General features: G+C 47.5%; 1 protein-coding gene across 4 annotated transcripts; it reads left to right on the forward strand.

Moving 5' to 3' along the window:
* The first annotated feature begins 3262 nt into the window (after positions 1-3262).
* On the forward strand, positions 3263-17128 carry RNH1 (ribonuclease/angiogenin inhibitor 1). Of its 4 annotated transcripts, none has more exons than XM_054068879.1 (10): positions 3263-3311; positions 6579-6684; positions 8368-8538; positions 11321-11491; positions 12050-12220; positions 13053-13223; positions 13698-13868; positions 14782-14952; positions 16179-16349; positions 16765-17126. In XM_054068879.1, the coding sequence occupies exons 2-10, from the start codon at positions 6599-6601 to the stop codon at positions 16850-16852; spliced, it is 1371 nt and encodes a 456-aa protein (XP_053924854.1). In that variant the 5' UTR covers positions 3263-3311; positions 6579-6598; the 3' UTR covers positions 16853-17126. The 4 variants fall into 4 exon arrangements, with proteins under 4 accessions (XP_053924854.1, XP_053924852.1, XP_053924853.1 ...); XM_054068877.1 differs by lacking the exon at positions 3263-3311 and adding an exon at positions 5111-5195 and having other exon boundaries at positions 16765-17124; XM_054068878.1 differs by lacking the exon at positions 3263-3311 and adding an exon at positions 5120-5160.
* The last annotated feature ends 8261 nt before the right edge of the window (positions 17129-25389 follow it).

Raw genomic sequence — 25389 nt, forward strand, 5'->3', positions numbered from 1 at the left:
TTTGTAAGTTTACTCCAGGTTTATCTGCATAAATTTATTTTTTAAATTAAGTTTTCTTAAATGCAGAGGCACATCTCAATTTCCATAGATCCTGCCCTTACTGGGTCCATGCCAGTCATGCCCACAAGCAGCAGGGGATAGGAGGGCACCACCTCACTCTCCATCCCAGACACAAAGGAAGGGAGAAGGGAGTTACCTAGAAAAAGACATGGGGAAATAGTGGTAAAGAAGAAGGGAGTACATGACAGATGTTATCATCAGACTTCTCAGGGAGTCAGACTTGGGTCTTTCCAAATGCCAAATCTTCCACACCGGGAGTCTTCCACCGTTTCCATGGGACATGTGCACATGCATTTCTCACCAGCGTTTGCTGTTGGCTTTCTCAGCCCCATTTCACTCTGGACTTGTCTATATCTCAGTGATCAGGTCAGCCCGGTCCTGCTTGCTGGGGAACAGGGCAATAGATTTTTCAGGAGACGCCTTTTGTTGTCCTAATAGTGAGGGCAGCCAAAGTGATGAGAGGGAGATAGAAGCTGATAACATCTTGGCATGGGTACCTGGCTTGTAAACCTAGTTTTTCACTAGCACAGACCAGTGTGTGGTGTGTGCTTTGTCCATGTCAAGAGGTATACAGAAGGTCCACAAGACATAATCTGCTCTGAAACCTCTAACAAACATTAGGCTTTGTCCTTCAGAGACTCCTGAGATGGGTGGTAGAGCAGGAACTGAAAGCTGTGAGGTGCCGGCAGTGGCTGGACAGGACTGTTGTTGGGCTGAATGACAGGCGTCTGTTTTCAATTTACCTGGTGGACTTCTTGCCCACACTCACTTACATCCTAACACTAATAGTCTTCCTGAGAACATCATGTTAAGCAAGGAGGGCAGAGACGTCTTTCACTGGCAGCAGCACCCTACTCATCCATGTGCCGGGGAGAGTGTCCTGGCAAGCACTGAAGCCAGAATCTCTTACCATCCTCAAGCTCTCGGCTGGCATTCAGCAGATTTCAGGTAAGATATAGGAGCACAAGGACTGTTCTAGCAAGACTGTCATGTGGGTGACCCTGTCCTCCTTGGGAGGGAATAGGGAAGAGGTGCACCCTCTGGCATTCAACTCTTTTCTGGGTACTAAGGAAGGTGAATTTTAGAGCTCTTCTGGTGGCTGGTTCTCATCTTGTCTAGAAGAAGGATAGTAGAGGCCACTGGGAGGGAACCACTAGTACACTGCCTGGGGTACAACAAAAGTTGTGCTTCCCAACCTGTGTAGCTGCATCCCCTACCAGCGTCAACAGCCATGGGAGGGAAAAACAGAGCTGGCCTTCTGCCTCCAGTTCATTTGCAGTCTATTGAGATATTAGAGGCTGACAAGTTATTCTACAAGCAACTGGAAGAAATCTCATGATCACTAGCCCTTATCCTTGTGGGGACTTCAACTTGCCAGATATCCACTGGAAGTATAACACAGCTGGGAGGAACGAGTCTAAGAGATTCCTGGAGTGTGTACAAGACAACTTCCTGACACAACTGGTGAGAGAGCCAACTAGAGAAGGTGCCCTGCTGGACCTGCTGTTTGTAAACAGAGGAGGCCTTGTGGGAGATGTGACAGTTGGAGAACATCTCAGGTACAGCAATCACGAGATGATAAAATTCTCAGTACTAGGAGAAGTAAGGAGGGGTGTCAACAGAACTGTCACCTTGGACTTCCAGAGGACAGACTTTGGACTGTTCAGAAGGCTGGTTGATAAAGTTCTGTGGGAGACAGTTCTTAAGTTCAAAGGAGCCCGAGAGGGCTGGATGCTCTTTAAGAAGGAAATCCTGGAGGCACAAGAGCAGGCTGTCCGGAAAATGAGCCAGCAGGAGAGAAAACCAGCTTGGCTGAGCAGAGAGATCTGGGTCGATATCAGCAAAGAGAGGAAAGTATAGGAGCTTTGGAAGAAGGGCCAGGCATCTCTGGAGGACTACAAGGATGAAGTGAGATTATGCAGAGAGAAAATCAGCAGGGCTAAAGCCCAACTAAAACTTATATTGGCCAATTCTGTGAAAGTGTGCCCGGGTGGCCAATAAGGCCAATAGCATCTTGTTTTTTATCAGAAACAGCATGGCCAGCAGCACCAGGAAAGTGATTCTGCCTCTGTACTCAGCATTGGTGAGGCTGCACCTTGAATCCTGTGCTCAGTTTTGGTCCCCTCACTACAAGAAGGACATTGAGGTCCTGCAGCGTGTCCAGAGGAGAGCAATGAAGCTGGTGAAGGGGCTGGAGAACAAGTCCTACAAGGAATGACTGAGTGAACTGGGGTCATTTAGCCTAAAGGTTGAGGGGGTTGAGACCTTATCACTGTCTACGACTACCTGAAAGGAGGCTGTAGAGAGGTGGGTTTTGGTCTCTTAACCCAAGCGATAACTTCTTCACTGAAAGGTTTATCAAGCACTGGAGCAGGCTGCCCAGGGAAATGGTTGAGTCACCATCCCTGGAGGTATTTAAAAGATGAGTAGAGGAAGTGGTTAGGGACATGATTTAGTAGTAGACAGATACAGTTGGACTTGATGATCTCAAAGGTCTTTTCCAACCTAGGAGTTCTATGATTCTATGATTAATCTTCACACTACTGAGGGTAGGAGGAGAAAGTAGATTATCTCAACCTGAAGTTAGCACACGATGAAGCTTGAGTGATGTCAAGGTAATCCTCGGGGAGGGGAAGAGCCAGCAAGAATTTGGGAAGAGGTGTAGGACCAGAGATCCTGCTTGCTGCAGAGAGGCAGTTTTAGGGTGGCATGGACAGGGAAACCTGCTAAGCTTTGTAGGCATCTAGCTTGTATGTGAGCAGGGGGCTGCCCCTGCACTAGCCCCTTCAAGGGGAGTTAACTCCTAGGACAGAGAGCAGGGAGATAGTAATGTGCTCAGTATCACTCCCTGATGCAACTCTTCGCGAACTATTTGCAAACTCCTGCGTCTCTATTCATACTTTAGCACTGTAGCGGCCTGATCTTTGGATGGATCCTTCAATGGCAACTACTCACTTGCTCAGGGCTAAACCCTGGCAAGTGGCTACATGATCAGGGGAAAGAAGTTAAAGCTGCCTCTATCATTATCAGGTTCTGTGGGATGTTTGCATCATCACTGAGCTAGGTGTAATTGTGTACTGTGTACAGCCCATGAAGAGCTGCCCTAGAAAGAAAAAAGTCATCACAATCCAAAACTGCTTTTCTCCCTCTAGCAGACACCATGTGTACAACAGCAGAGGTTGCGTAGTAACCACAGCAGGAAGGCGTCAGCTCTGCCCTCCTTGCTCCCGCAGAGCGCCGAGAAGATTGAGGTATGTATCAGCAGCAAAAATGGGCTCTTAAACTCCCTAAACTTTCCCTTCTCCTTACCAGGGAGAAGCACGTAGTGATTTTAAAGCAGTGTCACAGAGGCTGCTTTGTAGAGAATGGCTGATTTTGCTTAATTGAACAATTGTTGTGTGTGCTGCAGGAATGGGGATGGGGTGTTTGTACGAAAAATAAATTGTGGGAGATGCTAAGATTTTGGGGGTGAGGGAGATGACTCAGTATGCCACCAAAAAAGCCCTCAGCACTTCAAAACTTTTCTTTGCTCCATTTTGTGAAAGTCTGAATGAGCTTTTACTGGGGCTAAAAGTACTAGGAAACAATAGGGAGACAGGGAGTAGCTGGCAGCTAGAGGAGGAAGCAAGCCGAGTGATGACAAATACCTTCCAGCCCCAGCCAAGCGCTGGCACTGTTGCTCCCGCTGCAGGATGGATGTGTGGGCAAGCTGCTGATCACTGGGATCAGGTGGGTGCAGGGGCATGGGGATGGCAACAGGGAGGGCAACAGCCATCAGAGCAGCAAAACTCAGATGCACCCGTCCTCCATTGCTCTCATGGCTCCATTTCAAACAGCCTTTGTGCCAGTGAGGGGAAGCTCTTCTAATTAGCGTGTTGTGCTAATGAGGGAGACAGAATATGATCCATCAAGGATGGGACTGGTGAAAGAGATGGAGCACATCTCAGGCCTTCCAGGCTGGCCCCCCGACACAGCTGCCTTGCAAGCTGGAAGTCAGAGAGACTACTGAGGAATAGATATTTTTGTTGTTGTTGCCAGCTCAAACAATTCCCAGCTCCAGCTTCCCAGGGGAAGAACAAGGAGCATCCTGTCTTCCCTGGCCAAGGTCCGCCATGTTGCCTCTCTACTGGGTAACTTGCCTGTATCCCCATTGTGCTGTGTGTCCAAGCACAGGGCAGAGGTTACCCTCTCACTTCAGATGGGATATCTTCCCATTTAACATGCAATCCTCCCATCCCTTGTGCATCCCCTCACCACGGGGATTTCGCCCTCTCCTGTTTTGTTTCCTTCGTATCCCAGTGCTCCTGCTTTGGGGGGAGAGAGGGGTGGATGGGGAAAAGAGGCAACAGGGGAAGGGGGGGGGAGAGAAAGGGGAGAAAAAGGAGAATTGAAAGAGGTAAGTGGGGGAGACAATTAAGAGGGAAGAAACAGAGAAAGAGGAAGAAAGGGGGGAAAGGAGGGCAGAAGGGTGAAAACTGAACAAAAGAGGGAAAGGGAAAGAAGGGAGAAGGAGGAAAGGGAGAGACAAGGGAAATGAGGACAGCACAGGAAAAAGAGAAGGAAAGTAGAAAGAGTGGAGGAAGGAAAGAAAAAGAGGAAAGAAGGAAGTAGGGGAGGGAAAACACAGAGTGGAAAGAGGGGCAAAGAATGGAGGAAAAAGAGGGAAGTGGGAAAGCACAGGAAAAAGAACCAAGGGGAAGGTGAGAAGGGGAAAAGGAAAAAGGGAAGTGAGGAAAGCACACAAAAATGATGGAAGGAAGACGACGTGTAGGGAACAGACGTGAAGAAGAGGGGAAGGAGAAAGATGAGAGGAAAAAGGAGGGGAGAGGGTGATGCAGGGAGAAGTCAGGAAAAAAAGGAAGAAAGTGAAAGGTGAGAAGGGTGGAAGAGAAGGGAAACGGGAGACGTGGCAGGGTGGGGGAAAAAAGGGAGAGAGGCCGAAAAGGGAAGGAAAAGAGGGGAAAATATGAGAGAAAAAGAAGAAAAATGCCACCACACTGAAAATAGGGAGAGGAAGTGGGAAGCAGGAGCAGATCCGGCCCCGGGCCGGCTCCTCCTCGTGGGGCGGTGCGGCTGCGCGGCGCGGCGGGCGGCGCGGCGGTAGGAGAGGAGCTGGGGGAGCGGCGGCCGCGGAGGCAGGAGAGGAGAGGAGAGGGGAGGAGAGGGGAGGGGAGCGTCTGCGAGCGGAGAGGGCAGCTGTCAGGCAGGACCCAGCCGCTTCCCGGGACTCGGAACCCGAAACGGGATCCTCCTCAGCCGCCAGGGGGGTGCAGGGCTCCTGTGGGGCTGTGAGGGGAACCCGCCGAGGACGTGGCCCTTTGCGCCCAGCAGTGCTTTGCTCTGGTTGGAGAGGGCTGAGGACGAGTACGCCCGTGGGCTCTGCTGGCACTGCACTCCGTGCTGCTTCCCGGCGCGTTTCGGGAGCGTGGGCTCGGCTCCTCTGTGGTGGGGCCTCTCCCCAAGCCGATGGGGCATTGGTTGTGGGTGAAACCTGTTGTGTGGTCTGGTGCTGAGCTCGCCTCTGTGAGAAGCCTGGATTGGGATACGCTTGATTTGATGGTAGCAGGAGGTGACTGAGATGGGGCAGACGGAGATGAACAGTCAGTAATGCCTGGTGGGGTTTTTTTATTCTTTGCATTCCAATGTGATAGCTCAGGAGGTACTTTTTGTACAAATATGCTGTAGTCTGAGTCATGCTAGCAAAGCCAAAACACCAGGACTGCATTTTGTCATCTACCGGAGCACTGCCTGTAATATTATCTGTTGTAGACTCAGCTATCTGCGTTGCCATGTTTTTTTGTGTAATTTATCTTGAGCTAGTCTGCAAGGTGCTGTGTTTAAATCAGTTCAGAAATGCAGTTTGACTGCAGAGCTAAATAAATTCCTGCTCACCAGCTTCTCTGTGCTTGGACTTGCCCAAAGAGAAGTCCTTGCTTGGACTTACCTTTCAAAACCTGAATATCAAATTGTGGAGGAACACTTCTCCCGTCTGCCTAGGTTCCATCTCTGACATACAGATGCCTGGCAGGCAGCACTTTTTATCTAAGCCCATACAGTTCTCCTGCTCACCTTCCTCATTCACTCTCATTCTCTCAAAAGTGCCCTAATTTTAAGGGATGGTGAGGGATGCTGCACTGGTAATAGTCACCAGCTGTGTGGCTCAATAGTGTGATAGTTAAAGAGTAGCACCAGTGCCTAAAAAAAGCTCCTTCTGGTTAAGCTCCCTTGGAGATGGAAGGAGAGCATCTTACTCTCGCACAAGCAGCCTTCACATAATAAGCTGTTGCCATATCTCTTCAGGATCTCTTCAGGCCTCTGGGAGGAAGGCCTTGCTAAGTCCCAGATAAAACCACTCCAACGCTACTGTCTTTTATTGGTGCTTGCAGCAGGCCATGTTGGAAAAACACAATCTGTGCTCTTTGCACAGATGATTTTTGCTTCTTTGATGATTGTTGCTTCTCAGTCAATGAAAAGAAAAAGTTCATGTTTTGGTTTTTGTTGTTTTTTTTTTTTTTCAGGTCTTATCTCAACTGTCAAAATGGAACTTGATGTCCAGTGTGAGGAGATGAGCCCATCTAGATGGGCTGAACTTCTGTCCACAATGAAATCCTGCAAAGTCATCAGGTAGTAACTAGTTGTGTATCACCTTTTCTAAGTAAGAATGCTGCATTTCTTTCTTGTGTTTTTCAGCTGCAAAACTGTTGACTTAGAAATTGCACAGTAACAGGAATGTTTCTACCTATTTTTATCCAGAAAGTCAATTTAAAGGGAGGGGAAAAAGCACCTTCTTCTGAAGTTTTTTTAACCTACAAATTAGCATCATTTAGTATGAAGTAATGCTGCCCTTGTTCTATGTCGTGCTGTAGAACTCAGCTAGGTAATGTGGTTATCTAAACATTTGACCACTGGTTTGGTAATTCTTTGTTTGCTTCTTGAGACGGAAGGTCTCTCTGTGCTCATTATGGTTACATGCTCTCTGGGCTGCAGGTCAGGTGCAGTCAAGTAGCTGTTACTTAATAGTCACGCACAAGCCACCTGCCATCAGCTTTTAATTCTTCACTTGGCCTTCAGAAGTACCCATCTTGTGTGTTGAGGAAACCAGTGTGAGGGAATCATCTCCTGAAGCATCGACTGTAGGGTAGGCCTCAGAAGAGTTGCTTCTGCAATCTTTCCCTTCTTCTGGTTGGGAATTCATACTCCACAGGCTGGCACTGTCATGCTTGGGCTGGAGAAGATGGGCTGCACCAAGCCAGCAATGGCTTGGAGAAGGTCAGGCAGGTTGAAGGTGACTTGCTTTTGTTTTGTGAAGGAGGTTTTTCCAGGCAAGCTTCATGGACCTGACCTTGACTTCCCAAGGTCTGTCTTGGGTGGCAGAAGACAATGGGATGGTTGTTTCCTGGGCAGAGGCTGGGCTGCTCAAGACGTAGTGGATGAAAGTGGCTCAAGCAGGGATTGTTAATTGGTGTTGAACACTATCCCAAATCTCCTTGGCAGAGAAGGGGAAGGAGAAGCCTCCTAGAGTTTCAGTTTTCATCATGTTATCTAAGGAAAAATGACTAGGCAACTTTGGCAGTCCTGGCCATACTGGGCCTGAAGCTGTAGGGTTCCTCATGACACCTTCCTTTTGTCCCATATCTCTTCTGCCTCCCTGTAAACCTCCCTGCCTTTCCCGGGGTCCTGATCCTTTCCTTGGCTCTCCTTCCAATTAAACTCCCCACATCAGTGTAGCAACAGCTAAAAAAATGCTCACGTCCAATGGGAGAAGCCACTGCTACACTGCAAACTCAGAGTTTGTGTACTAAGGGTCAAGCCCGAGAGAAACTGTGCAGACTGACATGACTCACCTACATGAGACTGAACTGCTGATGAGTGTCTCTGTGACCAGCTGAAGACCCAGCTTGGCTGGTCTCAGTGCGGACCAGGTCCAGTCTGATAGCCTGTAAGCTGGCCTCTGGTTAGATTTGGCTTCAAACACTAGGTAGATTGTTGCTATCCATGATTAAGTGAAGATGCATTCTCCAGCTGAAGCCCTGCCAAGGGAGGATGACTTGAGTCATGTGCCTTCTTCTGTGCAGCACGGAGGAGGTCCATGGCCTGGGGAATTGCTATCCACCCCCTCCTGTACTGCAGCCCTGCAGAGAAAGCATGTCTTGACTTGGGCCATGCATTGCCCAACAGGCCACACGCAGTCATCTTGGAGACTGCAGAGGAGTAGATCACCCTCTTTGATTTCACAAGGAATGCTCCAGCCAGGGAGAGCAGAGCAACCCTGGGGACTAAAGTGCTCATTCTCTTATTCTCTTTCAGACTGGATGACTGCAATCTCTCCAGTAGTAACTGTAAGGATATCTCCTCCATCATCAATACGAATCCATCCCTCACAGAGCTGAAGCTGAACAACAACGAACTGGGAGATGAAGGCATTGAATACCTGTGCAAAGGGTTGCTGATGCCAAGCTGCAGCCTACAAAAGTTATGGTAAAGCCCCATTGATATGTCTTGCTCTAATATTATGCTTGCAGTGTGCTGCAGGTGAAGTCATGAGGCAAAACACTATGTACTGGTAGTAAAATGCATCTCGGCAGTTACCTAGTTCAGATGGTTGGAGAAGCCCAGAGGTTTTTACCTAAATCGTATTTTCATTGGAAGACTCCAGATCATCAGTCTGTCTTCCTTTGTCTTTGAGCACAGAGGGAAGAACAGGTAGAGTTTTCCCAGCCAAGTGAAGGCTTTCTGGAGACTTTCTTTAGGAGAGGTAGCAGATCTTCCCCTGGCCTAGGGAGCTAGATTATCTCTTTAGACTGGTTTAAACAAAAAGATGACCACAGAGGGCCCCGCCCTGCCATTAGCACATACCTGACATAGATGCATTTTCTGCCAGTTGTAAGCACAGTGTTTAGCATCCGGTCCGTTTTGCTCACTCCTTTCTCTAGGTGTTCTTATGAGCCTTGGTGTTTCAAGAGCTGTCAGTCTTTCTGCACTCTACCAGATCTACTCTGCTTCGGGCCTTGTCTTCTCAGTTTGGCAGGGCCAGCTTGGTTCAGGACAGCACCAGCACTATATTATAGCATTAGTGGGCTTCACTCAGCAACAATGGTGCATAAGCTTTAGTTAGAGCCAGTGGCTACTGCTCCTGGTCCTCAGTGACCCTCAAAGAGATGCTGCCTTCTCTGTCCAGCATCTCTTCTGTGGGGTACTGGAGTCCTCTGGCTCCAGAGGAGGGTCTAGGATCTTTCTCACATTACCTTGTAAAAATAATTTCCCTTTTAGATCAGATATGCCAGCTTCAAAGTTTTTGTGCCCCCTGCAATGAGACTGACAAATAGAGGGAAAGTTGACTATCATAGAATCATAGTATATACTGTTTGTGTTGGAAGGGACATTACAACCTTCCTGCCATGGGCAGGAACATGTCCCACTAGATCAAGCTGCCCAAGGCCCCATCCAGCCTGGCCTTGAACACCTCCAGGGATGTGGTATCCACAACTTCCCTTGGCAACTTGTTCCAGTGCCTCACCACTCTCATTGTGAAGGATTTCCTCCTTAGGTCTAGTTTAAATCTTCCCCTCTCCAATTTATAGCCATTTCCTCTAGTCCTATCACTATAAGTCTTTGTGAACAGTCCCTCCCGAGCTTTCTTGTAGGCCCCCTTGAGACCGGGGGTCTCTTCGGAGCCTTCTGTTCTCCAGGTGGAACAAGCCCAACTCTCTCAGCCTGTCCTCATAAGGGAGGTGCTCCAGCCCTCTGAGGATCTCTGTAGTCCTCCTCTGGACCTGTTCCAACAGTTCCGTATCCTTCATATGTTGAGGATTCCAGAACTGGACACAATACTCCAGATGAAGTCTCATAAGAGAAGAATAAAGGGGCAGAATCACCCCCCTTGACCCGCTGGCCACACTTCTTTTGATGAAGCCCAGGATACGGTTGGCCTCCTGGGCTGTGAGCGCACATTGCCGGCTCATGTTGAGCTTCTCATCGACCAGCATCCCCAAGTCCTTTTCTGCAGGGCTGCACTCAATCATGTCATCCCCCATCATGTGCTGAAATCGGGGATTGCCCCGACCCAAGTGTAGGACCTTGCACTTGGCCTTGTTGACCCTCTTGTTCTCACAGGCCCACTTCTCCAGGTCCTTCTGGATGACATCCCATCCTTCTGGTGTGGCAACTGCACTACTCAGCTTGTTGTCATCTGCAAACTTGCTGAGGGTGCACTCAATCTCACTGTCTATATCATTGATGAAGCTATTAAACAGCACTGGTCCCAGTACAGACCCCTGAAGAACACTGCTTGTCACGGATCTCCATCTGGACTTGGAGCCATTGACCACTACTCTCTGAATACGACTGTCCAGCCAATTTCTTGTGCACTGAGCCATCCACCCATCAAATCCATATCTCTCCGATTTAGAGAGAAGGATGTCGTGGGGGACTGTGAGTCTAATCGAACTGCAACTCTGTCATGGGCCTCAAGAAATAACTATGTCCCTCTGTACTGGAAGGCTAACACTTAGTTTTTCAGATAGTTTGTCCTAAGCTTCATACTTCTTTAGATACTCAAGTAACAGCCTGGATTAGACTATTTCAGTTCTGTGGAAAGGTAACTGTCTGGTTTTGGGGTTCTGATAAGGTGCCTTAGGGAATAAAAAAAGCAACCAAACCCAATTCAAACTTAGTAGTACCACGCACAACACCTCTCCGTTGCCAGAAAGTCTTGTCCAAAAACTCTAAACGCTCCATCGCGATACCAGGATGGCTCCTGCACTACTTCTTCCAGCCTGCGTGCTGAATGTTCAGCTTCATAGATCCTTCTTGTAGTGTACCATTAAACTTATAAGTGATATCCAGGAATTTAATCCCAGTTGGGTGAGAGTTTTACTGCTAGGTACTCTGGATCACATTTCCAGAGGAGGCAAGAAATTATAGGATATCATTACTTTATCTCTGGGGTAAGCCTAAACGATAATTAAAACGCTTCTGTAAAGCAGTTATGGTGCTAGTTTATGTAGGGTGGATCCTTCTTCTGCTAGAGGTGCTATATGAGCGATTACACTGAAGGAAGTGTGGGGGCTAGTCCTTGTGCTACAGGTATAATACTAGCTGACAAAATATTATGGCATGCTTGTAAAATAGTAGTATTAACCTGGACATAATGCTTTATAGAGAGTTATGCACTGTCAGTGCCAAGGTGTCCTTTCAAAACTTAGCAGATGCACCTCTCTGAGCCAAGCCTTCCCTCACCCCAGTTGCTTCTTTCCTTCAGGCTGCAAAACTGCAATTTGACCAGTGCCAGCTGTGGGACTCTCCGCTCCCTCCTCAGCGCACAGCCATCCCTGACAGAGCTGCATGTAGGTGATAACAAACTAGGAACTGCTGGAGTGAAGGTGCTGTGTCAAGGCATGATGAACCCCAACTGTAAGCTGCAGAAGCTGCAGTAAGTAGTCACTGGGCCTTTTTGGTCATGGGACAAGTCACACTTGCCTTTCCTTTGAGACAAACAGGGATTTTGTTGCCAGATGTGGATTCCTTCCACTTGTCTGAAATTGTGTCATGTATATTTGTGCTGGTTGGTCTCATGGGTTTGCAAGAGTGTCTATTTGGATCTCTCTTCCCACAGGCTTTGTTTAACCCTTCTGGCCGTGGTGGCTGTTAGCTGCAGGATCTCTCTTATGCCCAGGGAAAACTCAGTTGCGTGTTCCAAGGCTTTGGTTTGCGTGTGCTTTGGTTTAATGGAGAACTAGTGTAAAAATGGGGTGGGTAATTAGTCTTGCTAGGGTCCCCTCAGATCTAGTTTAAGAAGTAATGCTCCCTGAAATGAGCAGGGAGGTGCTGTTCAAAATGTTACAGTTATCTCTAATGCATTGCCTGGTCTCAACTCATGTTGGCCTGGTTTTTGTGCTTGCTAACACACACTTGCCCAACTCATGTCTTGTGGGTAGCAGGGTGTGGTGAAGACAGTTGTTTTTCCTCTGTGCTTTTTTTCTTCTCTCAGGCTGGATTATTGCGAACTCACAGCTGATATTGTGGAAGCACTGAATGCAGCTTTGCAAAGCAAGCCCACCCTGAAGGAGCTCAGCCTGAGTAACAACACGCTGGGAGATACAGCTGTAAAGCAGCTGTGCCGGGGACTGGTGGAGGCAAGCTGCAACCTAGAGTTACTACAGTAAGGAAGAGCTGGTTGTCTCTAACTGCAACTAGTCCTGCTACTAGTCATACCATCCATAAGATGGGAAAAATAGTCAGGAATGCTCGAAATTTAGGCCAAATATTTTGCTGGCTCAGATGCACGTAATTGGAAACTGCAAGCAAATGTCTGGGACTTTCAGTTTTGGGGCTTTTTTGACCTTTAACATGTGATTCTGAGCTCACTCTTAGGCCTCTGATACAGAGTGAGCATGCACCCCAGCTTAAGCCTGCACTTACAAGGCGTGACTGCTTACCAGTATCTGAGAGCAGAGGAGCAATTGCCCTCAGTGGCTCCAGTTCTTGTTCCTAAATTACCAGCCAACTTAATGTATTTATTCAAATTGTTTTTTTGCTTCAAAACAGAGATGTTGGATTTGGCTTCATATCTGGGGCAAAGCCCCTGAAGCAGTTTAGGTGAGAAGCATGATTCATTTTATCTTGCCTTCGTGCTTCAGCAGCTGTTGTCTGCCAGTGACTCACTGTGTCATACAGCTAAAAGTTCCTCTTAAAAAGGGCAGTTGATATTAAGGGTGAGTTTGGCAAAAATGATCCTTGCATTAGTGGGTGTACATGGATGGGTCAGAGTAAAAGTACCCTCCAGCCTTGTGGAGTGCAGGAGCGATATGTTGTCTTGCCCAAAGCCTGTCTAAGCTGTATCTTCTCTGAGCCATACAGGGTGTAGCAATGCCCAGCTGAGCTGCACTGGTTTGCACAAGGAACCAGACCATAGCTCCTTCACAGTCTGAACTGGTGGTTTGGGGTGTATCTAGCACAGCCAGACTGAAGCAGCAACTGTGTTTTTTCTGCAGCCTGGAGAACTGTGGCATAACCAGTGATAGCTGTCGGGAAATTAGTGCTGTTCTCAGTAACAAGTCGTCACTGGTAGATCTCTCCGTGGGGGATAACAAGATTGGAGACTCTGGTCTGGCTCTGCTGTGCCAAGGACTGATGCATCCTAACTGCAAAATTCAGAAGCTATGGTAAGGGTAGGCAGAGGTTCTTGTGTTGGACCCTGTAAGAGACATTTATCTACATTGTGCCCGTAAGTGGAAGGTTTCTCAGTTACACCCCCTGGTGAAGAATGTCTCTACTGCAAATTAGTTACTTGTCAAAACTGGTCGGAGGAAACCATGAATGAGCACTGAAATTGTTTTGATCAAATTCGGGGGAGAGGGTGAATGGAAATATGTGATGATATTGTCTTGGCTTCCTGTTGAGTTATCTATCTACTAGAATTGCATGTTCCTATTTCTTTTTTGTGTTACAAGCAGAACTTTTGGTGCAATGGATGTAAAGTAAGGAGCAAGCTGTGTAGTATGATGCATGAATGGGTTTTGGAAAGGACAGAAGAAAATCGGATCATGTAAACAGAAATTCAGAATACTAAAATAGGACTCTGTTTTCTAATCAAAGCCATTCTTGTGGGGGAAATAATGTTTTATTCATCCCTGCAGGTTATGGGACTGTGATCTCACAAGTGCTAGCTGTAAAGATCTCTCCAGACTCATCCGTACAAAAGAGACGCTCACAGAGATCAGTCTGATAGACAATAACCTGAGAGACCCGGGAATGGAAATGCTGTGTCAGGCACTCAAGGATCCCAAATCTAAGCTCCAGGAGCTGTGGTGAGCTGCTGTCAAGTTTCACATACCCACTGCCGCCTTTGGAGACCGCTTTAGAGAAGGATGTCAGTGAAGTAATGCCTACCAGTTAGATCTTCAGTTCCAGTGTTTCCATGAACAACTAGTGCTAGTTATTAATGAAAGGATTTAGATTTACAGAGCTAAAGGGATTTATATTTCTAAACTCGTATAGACTTTGAAGATCTGCCCTATAGTTATCCTGTTATAAATGATAGAAGACTAAGCATTGCTTGCAGAGCTTCTGTCTAATCTATTGCATTGTACAACAAATGGCTTTTGAAGTTTGAAAGGTCTCATGTAATAGCAAAATGAGTGTTGTGATCAGATATCGCAAGTTCTCCTCTGTATCCGAGCTCTCTCATTGATGAGCCAAGAGAAGGCTCTAATGACATAAACTGTTCACAGCATCCTATCAGTGCAATGTTTTAGGCTGGAATGGTCTGGTCTCATGTGGCCAAGAAAGGACAATTTTGCTTTCACATAGAACGTGAACAAGCAGTACTTCTTACATTGCAAGTTCAGCTTCTGCCCCCAGGTGAGTTCTTTCTCTGCCCTGATGTCCTAGGAGTTGATGAGGTGCCTCAGGAGTGCACAATGGAACTGAGAGTTACTGTGAGAACAGCACACTTCATCTCTGATCATTCCTATGCTTTATGGGCAGGTGCCTTTCCTAGGTACGCACTCTGAGACAGACATCGCAAATATAAAGAGTTGGGGAGGTGCTGCTTAAAATCGAAGGAGCAGGCAGGGGATTGAGAGGAGTAGTGATTGTGAGAAGGCTTTGGTTCCTCTATTCAGGCTCCTGTGAAGCAAATGTGAAGAAGTGAACAGTGTGTGATACTGTCTAGATCCCCTATCTCATCTCCTCTCATCTTATGTCACCTTTGCCTTGCAGGATTAGGGAGTGTGGGCTCACGACTGCTTGCTGCAAGGCCATCAGCTCTGCTCTCAGTATGAACAAGTACTTGAAAGTGCTGCACATTGGTGAGAATAAGTTGGGAGATGCAGGTGTTGAACTCATGTGTGAAGGGCTGCTGCACCCCAACTGCAACATCCAGTCCCTATGGTAAGGTACAACCTCAGAAGTCAACCCCTCTCTTTGTTACCCTTCCAAGAATGACATGCAGAGAGGTTAAGATAGCACTAGATGGTAACATGATATTATTTTGCTCATGTGAAACAACTCGCACCACAAACTGATAGTTTAACTAGTCCACTAGCAAGCAGATGGAAGCCACAAGTGCTTCCATGAACCCTGTCACTTGTGGTCTCTTGCAAAGTACAGGCTGTGACCCGTGCGACGGTGCATTCAAAGCCATCCATAGGCACTCTCCCGGGTGCAGAACTGAAAGTTCATGGTACAGTGTACCTTCAGGATCTAAAGCAAAGTGTGGGGAAGCTGGATGGACTTTGTTTTGCAAGCAGCTCTTGTAGAGCTTCCTGTGCCCTTCTCTGAACTCACTCGCAGGGTCTTTTTCAGGTGGAACACTGATAGTGGAACAGCTGCTCCTGGTCTGGTGTGTTAATTCCCATACCTGCTAGTTGCAGCGCAAAGCCTACCTGTATTCACCAGTTGCCTCCTCCTTCTACAGTGCAAGTGAGGGTCCAGCTTCACCAGTAGAACAGGAGGCTAGATGGAGCATCACCTCTGTCCCTGTGGTGGGACTCACACTCCCCATCTGCCTGTTCCCTTCCCAGGTGGACAACAAGCTCTGGACTGGTGTGGCTGTGGCCTGCGTGATGCTTGGGGCATGGTGCTTGTCTCCTCCACATTATTTGACAGAAGCTGGAGCTGTGCTCCAATATCTGAGAGTCTCAGTGATCGACTTGAGCAGATGAGTTGTGGGAGACATCAGTAAGACTTGAAGTCTCTGCCCAGAAAGCTGTTTGCTGACCAGTTAAAGCTATTTGGCTTTCAGCTGAGAGGCCTTGGTTGCCCTTTTATAGACAGATGGTCGCAAGTCTCAAGGAATAAACTTTAGAGATGACTTATGAGTTTAAACCAAAGAAGATTATCCATGATGTTTAAGTTGGAAATCTCATTTTAGGATTCCTTCTCCCCCTGTAGCCACACGCTGTCAAGCTTCAGGGAGGACTTTTAGGTGTTCCACAGTTGCCACGAGGACAACTGTCTCTGTGGGAAGACCACAGACCAGTCCCTGGTGATGCCACCCCAATGGGGATCTCTGGTCCATGCTAGGGATGTCTGCACCTGCTGCCCAAGTGCATGCTGGTGGGCTGGTCTCTCAAGCTGTCATTTACTTCACTGGCCTCTCCATCCTCTCCCGGTAGGCTAGGTAACTGCGATCTCACAGCGGCCTGCTGTGCAACCCTTGCCACCATCATGGCTACCAAGCAATGCCTTACTGAGCTAGACCTAAGCTACAACTCTTTGGATGATGAAGGCATCAGGAAGATCTGTGAAGCCTTGAGGAATCCAAGCTGCAATGTGCAGCAGTTAATGTGAGAGATGTTTCTGGTTCTGCTTGTATTCCCTTGGGGAGGTGGCGAGCTCCAGGAAGCTGAGAGGCTGTGGGGAGGGGGCTGCAAGCACTGGCTCTCTGGAAATTGCACCTGATGGCAACTGGTGACCATCTGCATGTTGCAAAACACTCCTTGTCCCTTCCAAGTGATGTGTCCACAGTGCATTAATCTGCTTTAGTCAATATGGCACTAGAGCAAAGAGGTGGTGGGCTGGGGAGAGAATGATAAGGTCCTGTGTTGTAGGACATGTTTGTAGCTGTTGGGCCAGACTCTCCAACCTAGACAGGGCCCTTCCTGTTATATAATTTTCCCAATCTAGTGATTCTTGCATGTCTTTCCTTTCCTTAATGGGAGGATGCTCACTAAACCAGCTTGCCTTTTTGTTTGGGTATAGTTTGTATGACATTTTCTGGAGTTCTGAAGTGGATGATGAACTGAGAGCCCTGGAAGAGTCCAAGCCTGAACTGAAGATCGTTTCATGAGTGGTGACTGCCTGCAGAGCAATGTCAAAACAACGTCCTTTTCTTAATCTGAACTTTTTAATACATAAAGCTAATTAACTTAATAGAGAATTTGCTTGTACCAAAAATGTTTGTGGATTCTCTGAGTCGGTGTTCAGGGAGCTGATCAACCTTCTGTGCATCTCTGGATGGTACTAACTCTGAGACCCATGGAAGCATTGTACATTTTCACTGCTGTGTGACTATCCTTGTAATAAAAAATTATTGGTCATCTTCTAAAAGTGGGTCTCTTCTCTTTAGGAGCTCTTTAATCCTATAATCCTGTCTAACAACTTTGTCAGGCTTTAAAGAGAACTACCTGCTGTATTACTGGGTGGTGCTTTTGCCAGATCTGTGGGGAAGGCTCTCCAAAAAACCAAATGGAGCTCTCCCCTAGAAGAGAAGTCTAGTCTTTCTCTAGAAGAATTCTTGGAAAAGCAGTGGTAGCCAAGGCACTAGAGAGGAAAGAAATAAGCAGCAGTTCAACTGTGTGACTTCAAAAATGGTGTCCCTTAGAAACTGATTTTCCTACAAACGAAAGATGCTGTGTACATTTTTTCTAGTACAGGAGATGATTTAATGATTTGATACGTTTGCTCTGGCAAGAGTGGTTCTACAGGAACTTTTATGAACGTCTGTTTGCAAATAATTAAATGCTTCATTTTTCTACTTATGAAAAGAACAAGAAGATACATCTGTGTATTTCTCCTTTAAGACCAATCCATCACTCCTGAACTACAAGCCTACTACTACCTTCTTTCACATGTTTCCTCTGGGTAAATTCCTGGCTGAAGCACATCAGGAGCTGATCTTAGTTAAGCTGAACAGCAGGCTTAGAAGACATTACCCTGGTTTCAGGGGACACTGACCAGGTTTCCCTGCCCAGTTAGAGTTTTAATAAACCTATTCAGTGGGAAAATGTAGCTGTTGCACACCTAAAACACGAAATAATAAATGTAGCTTAAAAATGTAGGAGATAAACCTGGCGTTGCCCGTGGGTGGCCTTGCAGGAGGAATGCCCCATTCCCCAACATCTGTCTTCCTAGTGCAGTCACTTGGTGGTTTTCATTCACTAGCGAATCCTACCTGGGCACCCAAGTTAAAGGTGTCCTCCAGGCTTTAGCTTCTGATGCTTACATGTTTGTACTGTAGAGGCTGTAACTGGCTTTTCTTTGGCTTAAGGAAAACTTTGACCTAAGCATAATTTCTACAGTAGCTTTCACAAATCTCAAATAGTGCATTCTTTTTTGCTTTTCAGGAGCTGTTTGGTCTGCTCTATTGAGGGCAGGAGCAGGTTTTGTATTCAGAAACCTACCCATCCTGTGTGGCTCTTAAATAGGGTTATCACATCTATGGTCTCCTGGACTTGTTGTGCATGGGCTCATTTCAAGCTGAAGAAGAAAACAGGGCTGGAGAGGGAATTTGTAGGGGAGCCACAAAAATCAGGCATCTGGCAGGTAAATACAGAAGCCTAAAATAAATAAGCAAAATTAGAGGTGAATTTTGGTGAGTATCTGGTGTGATGAATATAAAAGGATGTCTGAGAGGGAAGCAGTCGTGCTGGTGGCTGCAGCCAAAGCAGCCTGTGGTCAGGCAGGTTGAAAGTGAGATAGTTAGCAGGGAAATCCTCTCTTGGCCCCATCTAGCTGGTAGGATGGGCTGAGGACTGCATCCAAAGTTAAACCTGGCCCGAACTAGCCCTCAGCCGGTAGCTGCACATCAGCAAGATGTATTCCCTGCAGTGTTCCATGTATTGGACACCCAAGGTGTGGCACTCTCCCCCCACACTGCAGCGCAGGACAGCACTGCTGTTGGCCTCTGCTGCCATGCCTTTTCTTCCTCCATTGCAGGCAGAAGAGCACTGAGGTGGGTCTGCTCCACTGCAGGCGTTCAGCCTCTGATGGTATGCTCCTACCTGAGCATAAACCCCACACCTGCTGTGATCCCTAGAGTTATTTTGCATTCCCTGCAAAAACATGGACAGGATTGGGAAAGGTCTCTGCAGCACATTTCACTTATCCAGTTACCAGCTTAAGCAAGAAAAATTCATAGGAGATGCATTCTGTCATCTCAATGGGCTCAGAGCATCTAGGGCCAGGCCAGCCTGGCAGAGCCACCCAGGATGGAGTGCACTCAGACCATGGGATGTGCTTTAGGACTACATGAAGTCTTGTGCTTGGCTCTAAAAACCAGATATAACCTTGTGAAACCAGGGGCAAGCCACTGTAGCAAGAGACACTTGTGCTCGTAAACAAGACTCAAGCAAGAATTTGTATTCCTAAAAACTCATCTGTTTTTATTCATCTGTTACAGCTGTGAAGGAAAGACATCTTGCATTTCTCCTCCTGGCGCACAGTATCACAGCCTCCTCCTTCCTCACTTCTCCCACTTGTCTGGCACCCACATAAATGCTAGCCGCTCAAACACAGTTGGCAAGGACTTACAAACTGACAGCTTTATAAGTACATGAGGTTAGACTTGCCCCTTTCAGCTACAGCCAGCTACCACCACCAAGGGAAGAAATGCAGCTCCTGGCAGGAGGTAGAAAAGCACTGGGTCAGATGCCTACATGGATGATGTAAGCCTTTCCAAGCTAGATGGCAAATCAGTGTCATGTGGGATTTGGAACTGTCTAGCTGAGTGGATGGAAACTTTTAACAAGATGTGTCACGGCCTACCTCATTTGCAGTTAAAGGCAGGTATGCAGTGAAAGAGGTGAATTACTGGCAGTACCTCAAGCTGTTGAAGATGTTCCAAAGCAAACACTCAAAGTGAGAGTCCTAAATCAGGCTGCTCTGCTGTTTCTCCAGAGGGAAATAAAGCACCAGCATAGCTGGTGTTTGCATGTGCACCCTACAAGCAACTCATGCAAATCCTCCAGTACTGCTCGCAGTTTCCTACCTCACTGGTAATTATCACCTCCCAAAAACCACAATGTGTCATCAAGACAGCGCACAGACCCAAAGTATCCTGCAAATCCAACACTTTCCACCCTAGCTTCTTTACACTGTATGTATTGGGTTTGCCTTGTTTCACAATTCACCTAGATGCCTAGTTCAGATCGCAATTATGCTTTGCAGATGATTAAAGTACCTCTGCTTCTGGGTACAGAAATACTCTCCAGGCCATATTGTAATTATCTAGGAAGCATTGCCTGCCGTGACTTCTAGGTGTAGCTTAGTTAATTGATCTCCTTATATATATGGGTTAGATGCATCATTTCATCTCTAATGTGCGGTATCCACAAATCAAGTGGAGAGGCTGCACTTGGAAATAATTGGAATAAAGCACCAAAGCGTTTTCTCCATGACACCTTCCACAGAGAGGGGGAAAAAGGACTGTTTTGTTCATCCCTGACTGCAGTGGGGACAAGCTACTTTCTTCACAGCAGGGTCCCAGAGGATCCATTCTCCCTTCTGTGCCACAACATGCAAATCAAATCTTAACAAGACATGTTGTACAACACATCTCCTAACTACAGCAGGATCAAAGATAGCTATAATCCCAGTGAGGTGGGTTAGAGTCAGCTAATGAATGCCCCAGAAGAAATCCAGCCGGTTTTGGATAGCTTGATAGAAAGCAGGTGGAGGTCCCAAAGCTGGAGACACAGAATGGGACTGATCCAAGGCTTCTCAGGGAACATCACTGAAGCCCAGGTAGGGTAAGGAGTGAAAATCGGGTCAGGGAGGAAAGAAAGCACTGGTCTACCTCCTTTCTTGCCTCCCTCATGGTTCTTGGCCCTGTATTCTCCATGTAACTTAGCACCATCTTCTAACAGAAAGAACCACTCCTGTTTTTCACGTCTCATTGTTTTTAAGTGTTTAAAGCATCTTTAGACTCCCAGATTTTGTGCCTGGCAGCCATGGAAGGGTTTAGGATGGCACATACTGCCACAGCTAAGACTATGGACCTAGCTCTAGTACTGTGTGCAAAGATTTCCTATTCACTACTGGCATCCAGCTACAACAGCCCCAGCAACATACACAGGACATACTTGCAAAAAAAAAAAAGAGCAGCAAGGGGTTATAAATGCTCTCCTACAAGCGACTAGAAGCTCAGTCTTTCTCCTTCGTGTCCTGCCCAGTGCCTACTGGGCCTCTCTTGAGAGCTGCAAGGGATGCTGGTGTGAAGCAGCTCTCACTGTGACCCTGAGAGCTAGCTTTTCCAAGTGGACATCCAAAACAAGAGCCCTCCACAATTTTGCTGGAGTTAATTAAGCAGCAACCTCTCCACCACATTGTTCCCCACGTACACCCTGTTATTAGCTGGTTTCATCAATATCCAGGATACAGGAGCAGAACCAGCTGCAGGAAAAAGCCCATGATCAAAGGGATCAGGTATCTTCCCCCCCCCAGGATGCTGGCAGAGGCTCAAAAGGAAGTAGTGAGTGGAAGCGAGTCCACTGACAGGGCAGAAAACCAACCCCCTCTTTGTCAACACTCCCCAGGTGTCTCTCCACAACAGATTCAAGGCTGTTGATATGGAGGATGGACCAGGGGAAAATGTAGGGTGTGATGCACCCACATAAGAGCAAGGGCAGAGACTGCAACGGCACATAAGCTGTATTACCACAACTGTCACGAGGATGGAAAGAATAGTCATAGTTGTAGGCAACAAGCAGGAGGAGATTGAAGCTACTGTGCTGCTAGAAGGCTATGATCACTGAAACTTGGTGGGATGAATCCTATGACTGGAGTGCGGCTATTGATGGCTACAGGCTGTTCAGAAGGGACAGACCAGGAAGGAGGGGTGGAGGCATTGCCCTCTATGTCAGAAGAGGGATAGAATGTCATTGAAGAGTAGGCACGAACAGGTTGAAAGCTAGTGGGTCAGAATAAAAGACTGAGGAACCAACAGGAAGCTTGTGGTTGGTGTATACTACAGGCCACCTGATAAAGGAGAGCCAACCGATGAAGTCTTCTTCAGCTACAGGAGGCTTCACACTAGCAAGCTCTCATCCTACTTGGGGACTTCAGCCACCCTGGCATATGCTTGAAAAGTAGCATGGCAAGCTGTAGGGAATCCAAGAGATTCCTAGAGTGCATTGAAGATAATTTCTTAACCCAGCTAATAGAGACCCCCACCCGAGGGGATGCAATACTGGACCTGATCGTCACTAATACAAGTGAACTCATAAGTGACGTTAGGATTGGAGGTAGCCTGGGCTGCAGTGATCATGCACTGGTGGAGTTTAATGTCCTGAGGGATATGGGACAGACAAGGAATATAGTCAGGGCCCTAAATTTCAGGAAAGGAGACTTACAGCAATTCAAGGAGTTACAGAGTAGAACCCCCCTAGGATATGGTCCTTGGGGACAACGGAGCAGAACAGAGCTGGCAAATATTTAAGAATGCTTTCCATGAAGCACAAGAGCAGTCTGTTCCCAGATACAGGAAATCGGGCAGGGAAGGGAAGAGACCAGCAGGGCTGAGTTGAGACCTGCTGGTCAAAATGAAGAACAAGAGGGAGCTGCACAGGCAGTGCAAACTGGGAGAAGTAACGTGGGGTGTGTAAAGAGATGATGCCCAGTTGTGTAGGAATGAGGCCAGGAAGGCCAAGGTGCAGCTGGAGCTAAACTTGGCAAGAGAAGTGAAGACTAATAGAATCATAGAATCACCAGGTTGGAAAGGACCCACTGGGTCATTGAGTCCAACCATTCACACACACAGAATCACACAGAATCACAAGGTTGGAAAGGACCCATTGGATCATCGAGTCCAACCATTCCTAACACTCCCTAAACCATGTCCCTCAGCACTTCATCCACCCGTTCCTTAAACACCTCCAGGGAAGATGACTCGACCACCTCCCCAGGCAGCCTGTTCCAGTGCCCAATGACTCTTACTGTGAAGAATTTTTTTCTGATATCCAACCTGAACCTCCCCGGACGGAGCTTCAGGCCGTTCCCTCTTGTCCTGTCCTCTGTCACTTGGGAGAAGAGGCCAGCTCCCTCCTCTCCACAACCTCCTTTCAGGTAGTTGTAGAGAGTAATAAGGTCTCCCTTCAGCCTCCTCTTCTCCAGGCTAAACAACCCCAGCTCTCTCAGCTGCTTCTCTTAAGACTTGTTCTCCAGACCCTTCACCAGCTTCGTTGCTCTTCTCTGGACACGCTCCAGAGCCTCAACATCCTTCTTGTGGTCCCTTAAACCATGTTCCTAAGCACTTCATCCACCTGTTCCTTAAACACCTCCAGGGAAGGTGACTCGACCACCAACCTGGGCAGCCTGTTCCAGTGCCCGACGACTCTTTCTGTGAAGAATTTTTTTCTGATATCCAGCCTGAACCTCCCCTGGCAGAGCTTCAGGCCATTCCCCCTTGTCCTGTCCTCTGACACTTGGGAGAAGAGGTCAGCTCCCTCCTCTCCACAACCTCTTTTCAAGTAGTTGTAGAGAGTAATAAGGTCTCCCTTCAGCCTCCTCTTCTCCAGGCTAAACAACCCCAGCTCTCTCAGCTGCTTCTCTTAAGACTTGTTCTCCAGCCCCTTCACCAGCTTCGTTGCTCTTCCCTGGACATGCCCCAGAGCCTCAACATCCTTCTTGTGGTGACAATGTACATCCACTGACAGTTGAAAATGGTGACTTCATATCAACATACGAGGAGAAGGCTGAGGTACTCAACAACTTTTTTGCTTCAGTCTTCACTGACAACCACTCTCCTCATCCCTCCTGGGTCATGGGACAATAAGATGGTGACCAGGGGGGTAAACCCCTCCCACAGTAGAGGAGGATCAGGTTTGTGACCACCTGAGGAACTTGAACATATATAAATCTATGGGACCTGATGAGATGCATCCCGACCTGTCAGCCTCACCTCTGTGCCTGAGAAGGTCACGGAACAGATCCTCCTAGAAGCTATGCTAAAGCACATAGAGGTCAGGGAGGTGATTTAATGGCAGCCAGCATGGCTTCACCGGGGCAAGTCCTGTATGACCAACTTGGTGGCTTTCTGTGATGGGGTAACTGCAGCAGTAGACACGGGTAAACCAACAGATGTGATCTATCTGGAATTCTGTAAAGCCTTTGACACAGTCCCCAACAACATCCTTCTTTCTAAATTGGAGAGATATGGATTTGATGGGTGGGCTGTTTGGTGGATAAGAAACTGGTTGGATGATTGTATTCAGAGGGTAGTAGTCAATGGCTCCAAGTCCAGATGGAGATTCGTGACAAGTGATCAGGGGTCTGTATTAGGGCCAGTGCCGTTTAATAGCTTCAACAATGATATAGATAGTGAGATAAACATTGCACCCTCAGCAAGTCTGCAGATGACACCAAGCTGAGTGGTGCAGTTGCCACATTAGAAGAACAGGATGTCATCCAGAGGGACCTGGACAGACTGGAGAAGTGGGCCTCTGAGAACCTCATGAGGTTCAACAAGGCCAAGTGCAAGATCCTACACTTGGGTCAGGGCAATCCCCGATTTCAGTATATGATGAGGGATTACATGCTTGAGAGCAGCCCTGCAGAGAAGGATCTGGGGGTGCTGGTCGATGAGAAGTGTGACATGAGCCAGCAATGCGTGCTTGCAGCCCAGAAGGCCAACCGTGTCCTGGGCTGCATGAAAAGAAGTGTGGCCAGCAGGTCAAGGGAGTAGATTCTGCACCTCTGTTCCTCTCTTGTGAGACCTCATCTGGAATACTTTTCCGGTTCCTGAATCCTGAACAAAAGAAGAATAAGAAACTGTTAGAACAGGTCCAGAGGAGGGCTACGAAGACGATCAAAGGGCTGGAGAATCTCCCATATGAGGACAGGCTGAGAGAGTTGGGCTTGTTCATTCTGGAGAAGTAAAGGCTCAGAGGAGATCTTATAGCAATCTTCCAGGATCTGAAAGGGGCCTACAAGAAAGCTGGGAAGGGACTGTTCTCAAAAGGCTTGTAGTGATAGGACTAGGGGCAATGGCTATAAACTGAAGAGGGGCAGACTTAGGCTAAACGTAAGGAAGAATTTCTTCACCACGAGACTGGTGAGGCACTGAAACAGGCTGCTCAGGGAAGCTGCGAATGCCACATCCCTGGAGGTGTTCGAGGCCAGGTTAGATCTTGGGCAGCCTGATCTAGTGGGACATGTCCCTGCCCATGGCAGAAGGGTTGGAACTATATGATCTTTAAGATCCCTTCAAACCTAAACTATTCTATGATTTTATGATTCTATATGGGTTCCTGTCATGCTGAGCAGGGGGGTAACTTGCTTTTCTAGTACAGCAGAACAATCTCTAACCACGTTGGTGGCAGTTTGGCATGCATATGCTCTTACAGGGCTCCCAAGGACCTGATTTATCCATGATTGTGATTTTTGTTTATGTTGCCCATTGTTGAGCTAGACACCTGTGAGGAACTGGGATGGGGATCCTTTCTTTTTTTTCAGGGAAATACAATGATGTCCCCAGCTTGCTGTTGCTGCCCTAGTAGGGAAGCCGAGCTCCTTCTGGGGTTGCACTTTTGAGGGGCTTGGGAAAAGAAAGGAAGGGTAAGATGTTTTCTCTTACTGGCAGAGTTTCAAATGTATACATGCACTAGAGTC

This window comes from Cuculus canorus, chromosome 5, assembly GCF_017976375.1.
Source record: "Cuculus canorus isolate bCucCan1 chromosome 5, bCucCan1.pri, whole genome shotgun sequence".
Taxonomy (NCBI): Eukaryota; Metazoa; Chordata; class Aves; order Cuculiformes; family Cuculidae; genus Cuculus; species Cuculus canorus.

Bases quoted from the DNA above. Each gene is read 5' to 3' on its own strand.
- RNH1 (XM_054068876.1), top strand. The intron at 8,539-11,320 runs GTAAAGCCCCAT...TCTTTCCTTCAG, and splicing joins TGCAGCCTACAAAAGTTATG to GCTGCAAAACTGCAATTTGA. The intron at 13,869-14,781 runs GTGAGCTGCTGT...TTTGCCTTGCAG, and splicing joins TCTAAGCTCCAGGAGCTGTG to GATTAGGGAGTGTGGGCTCA.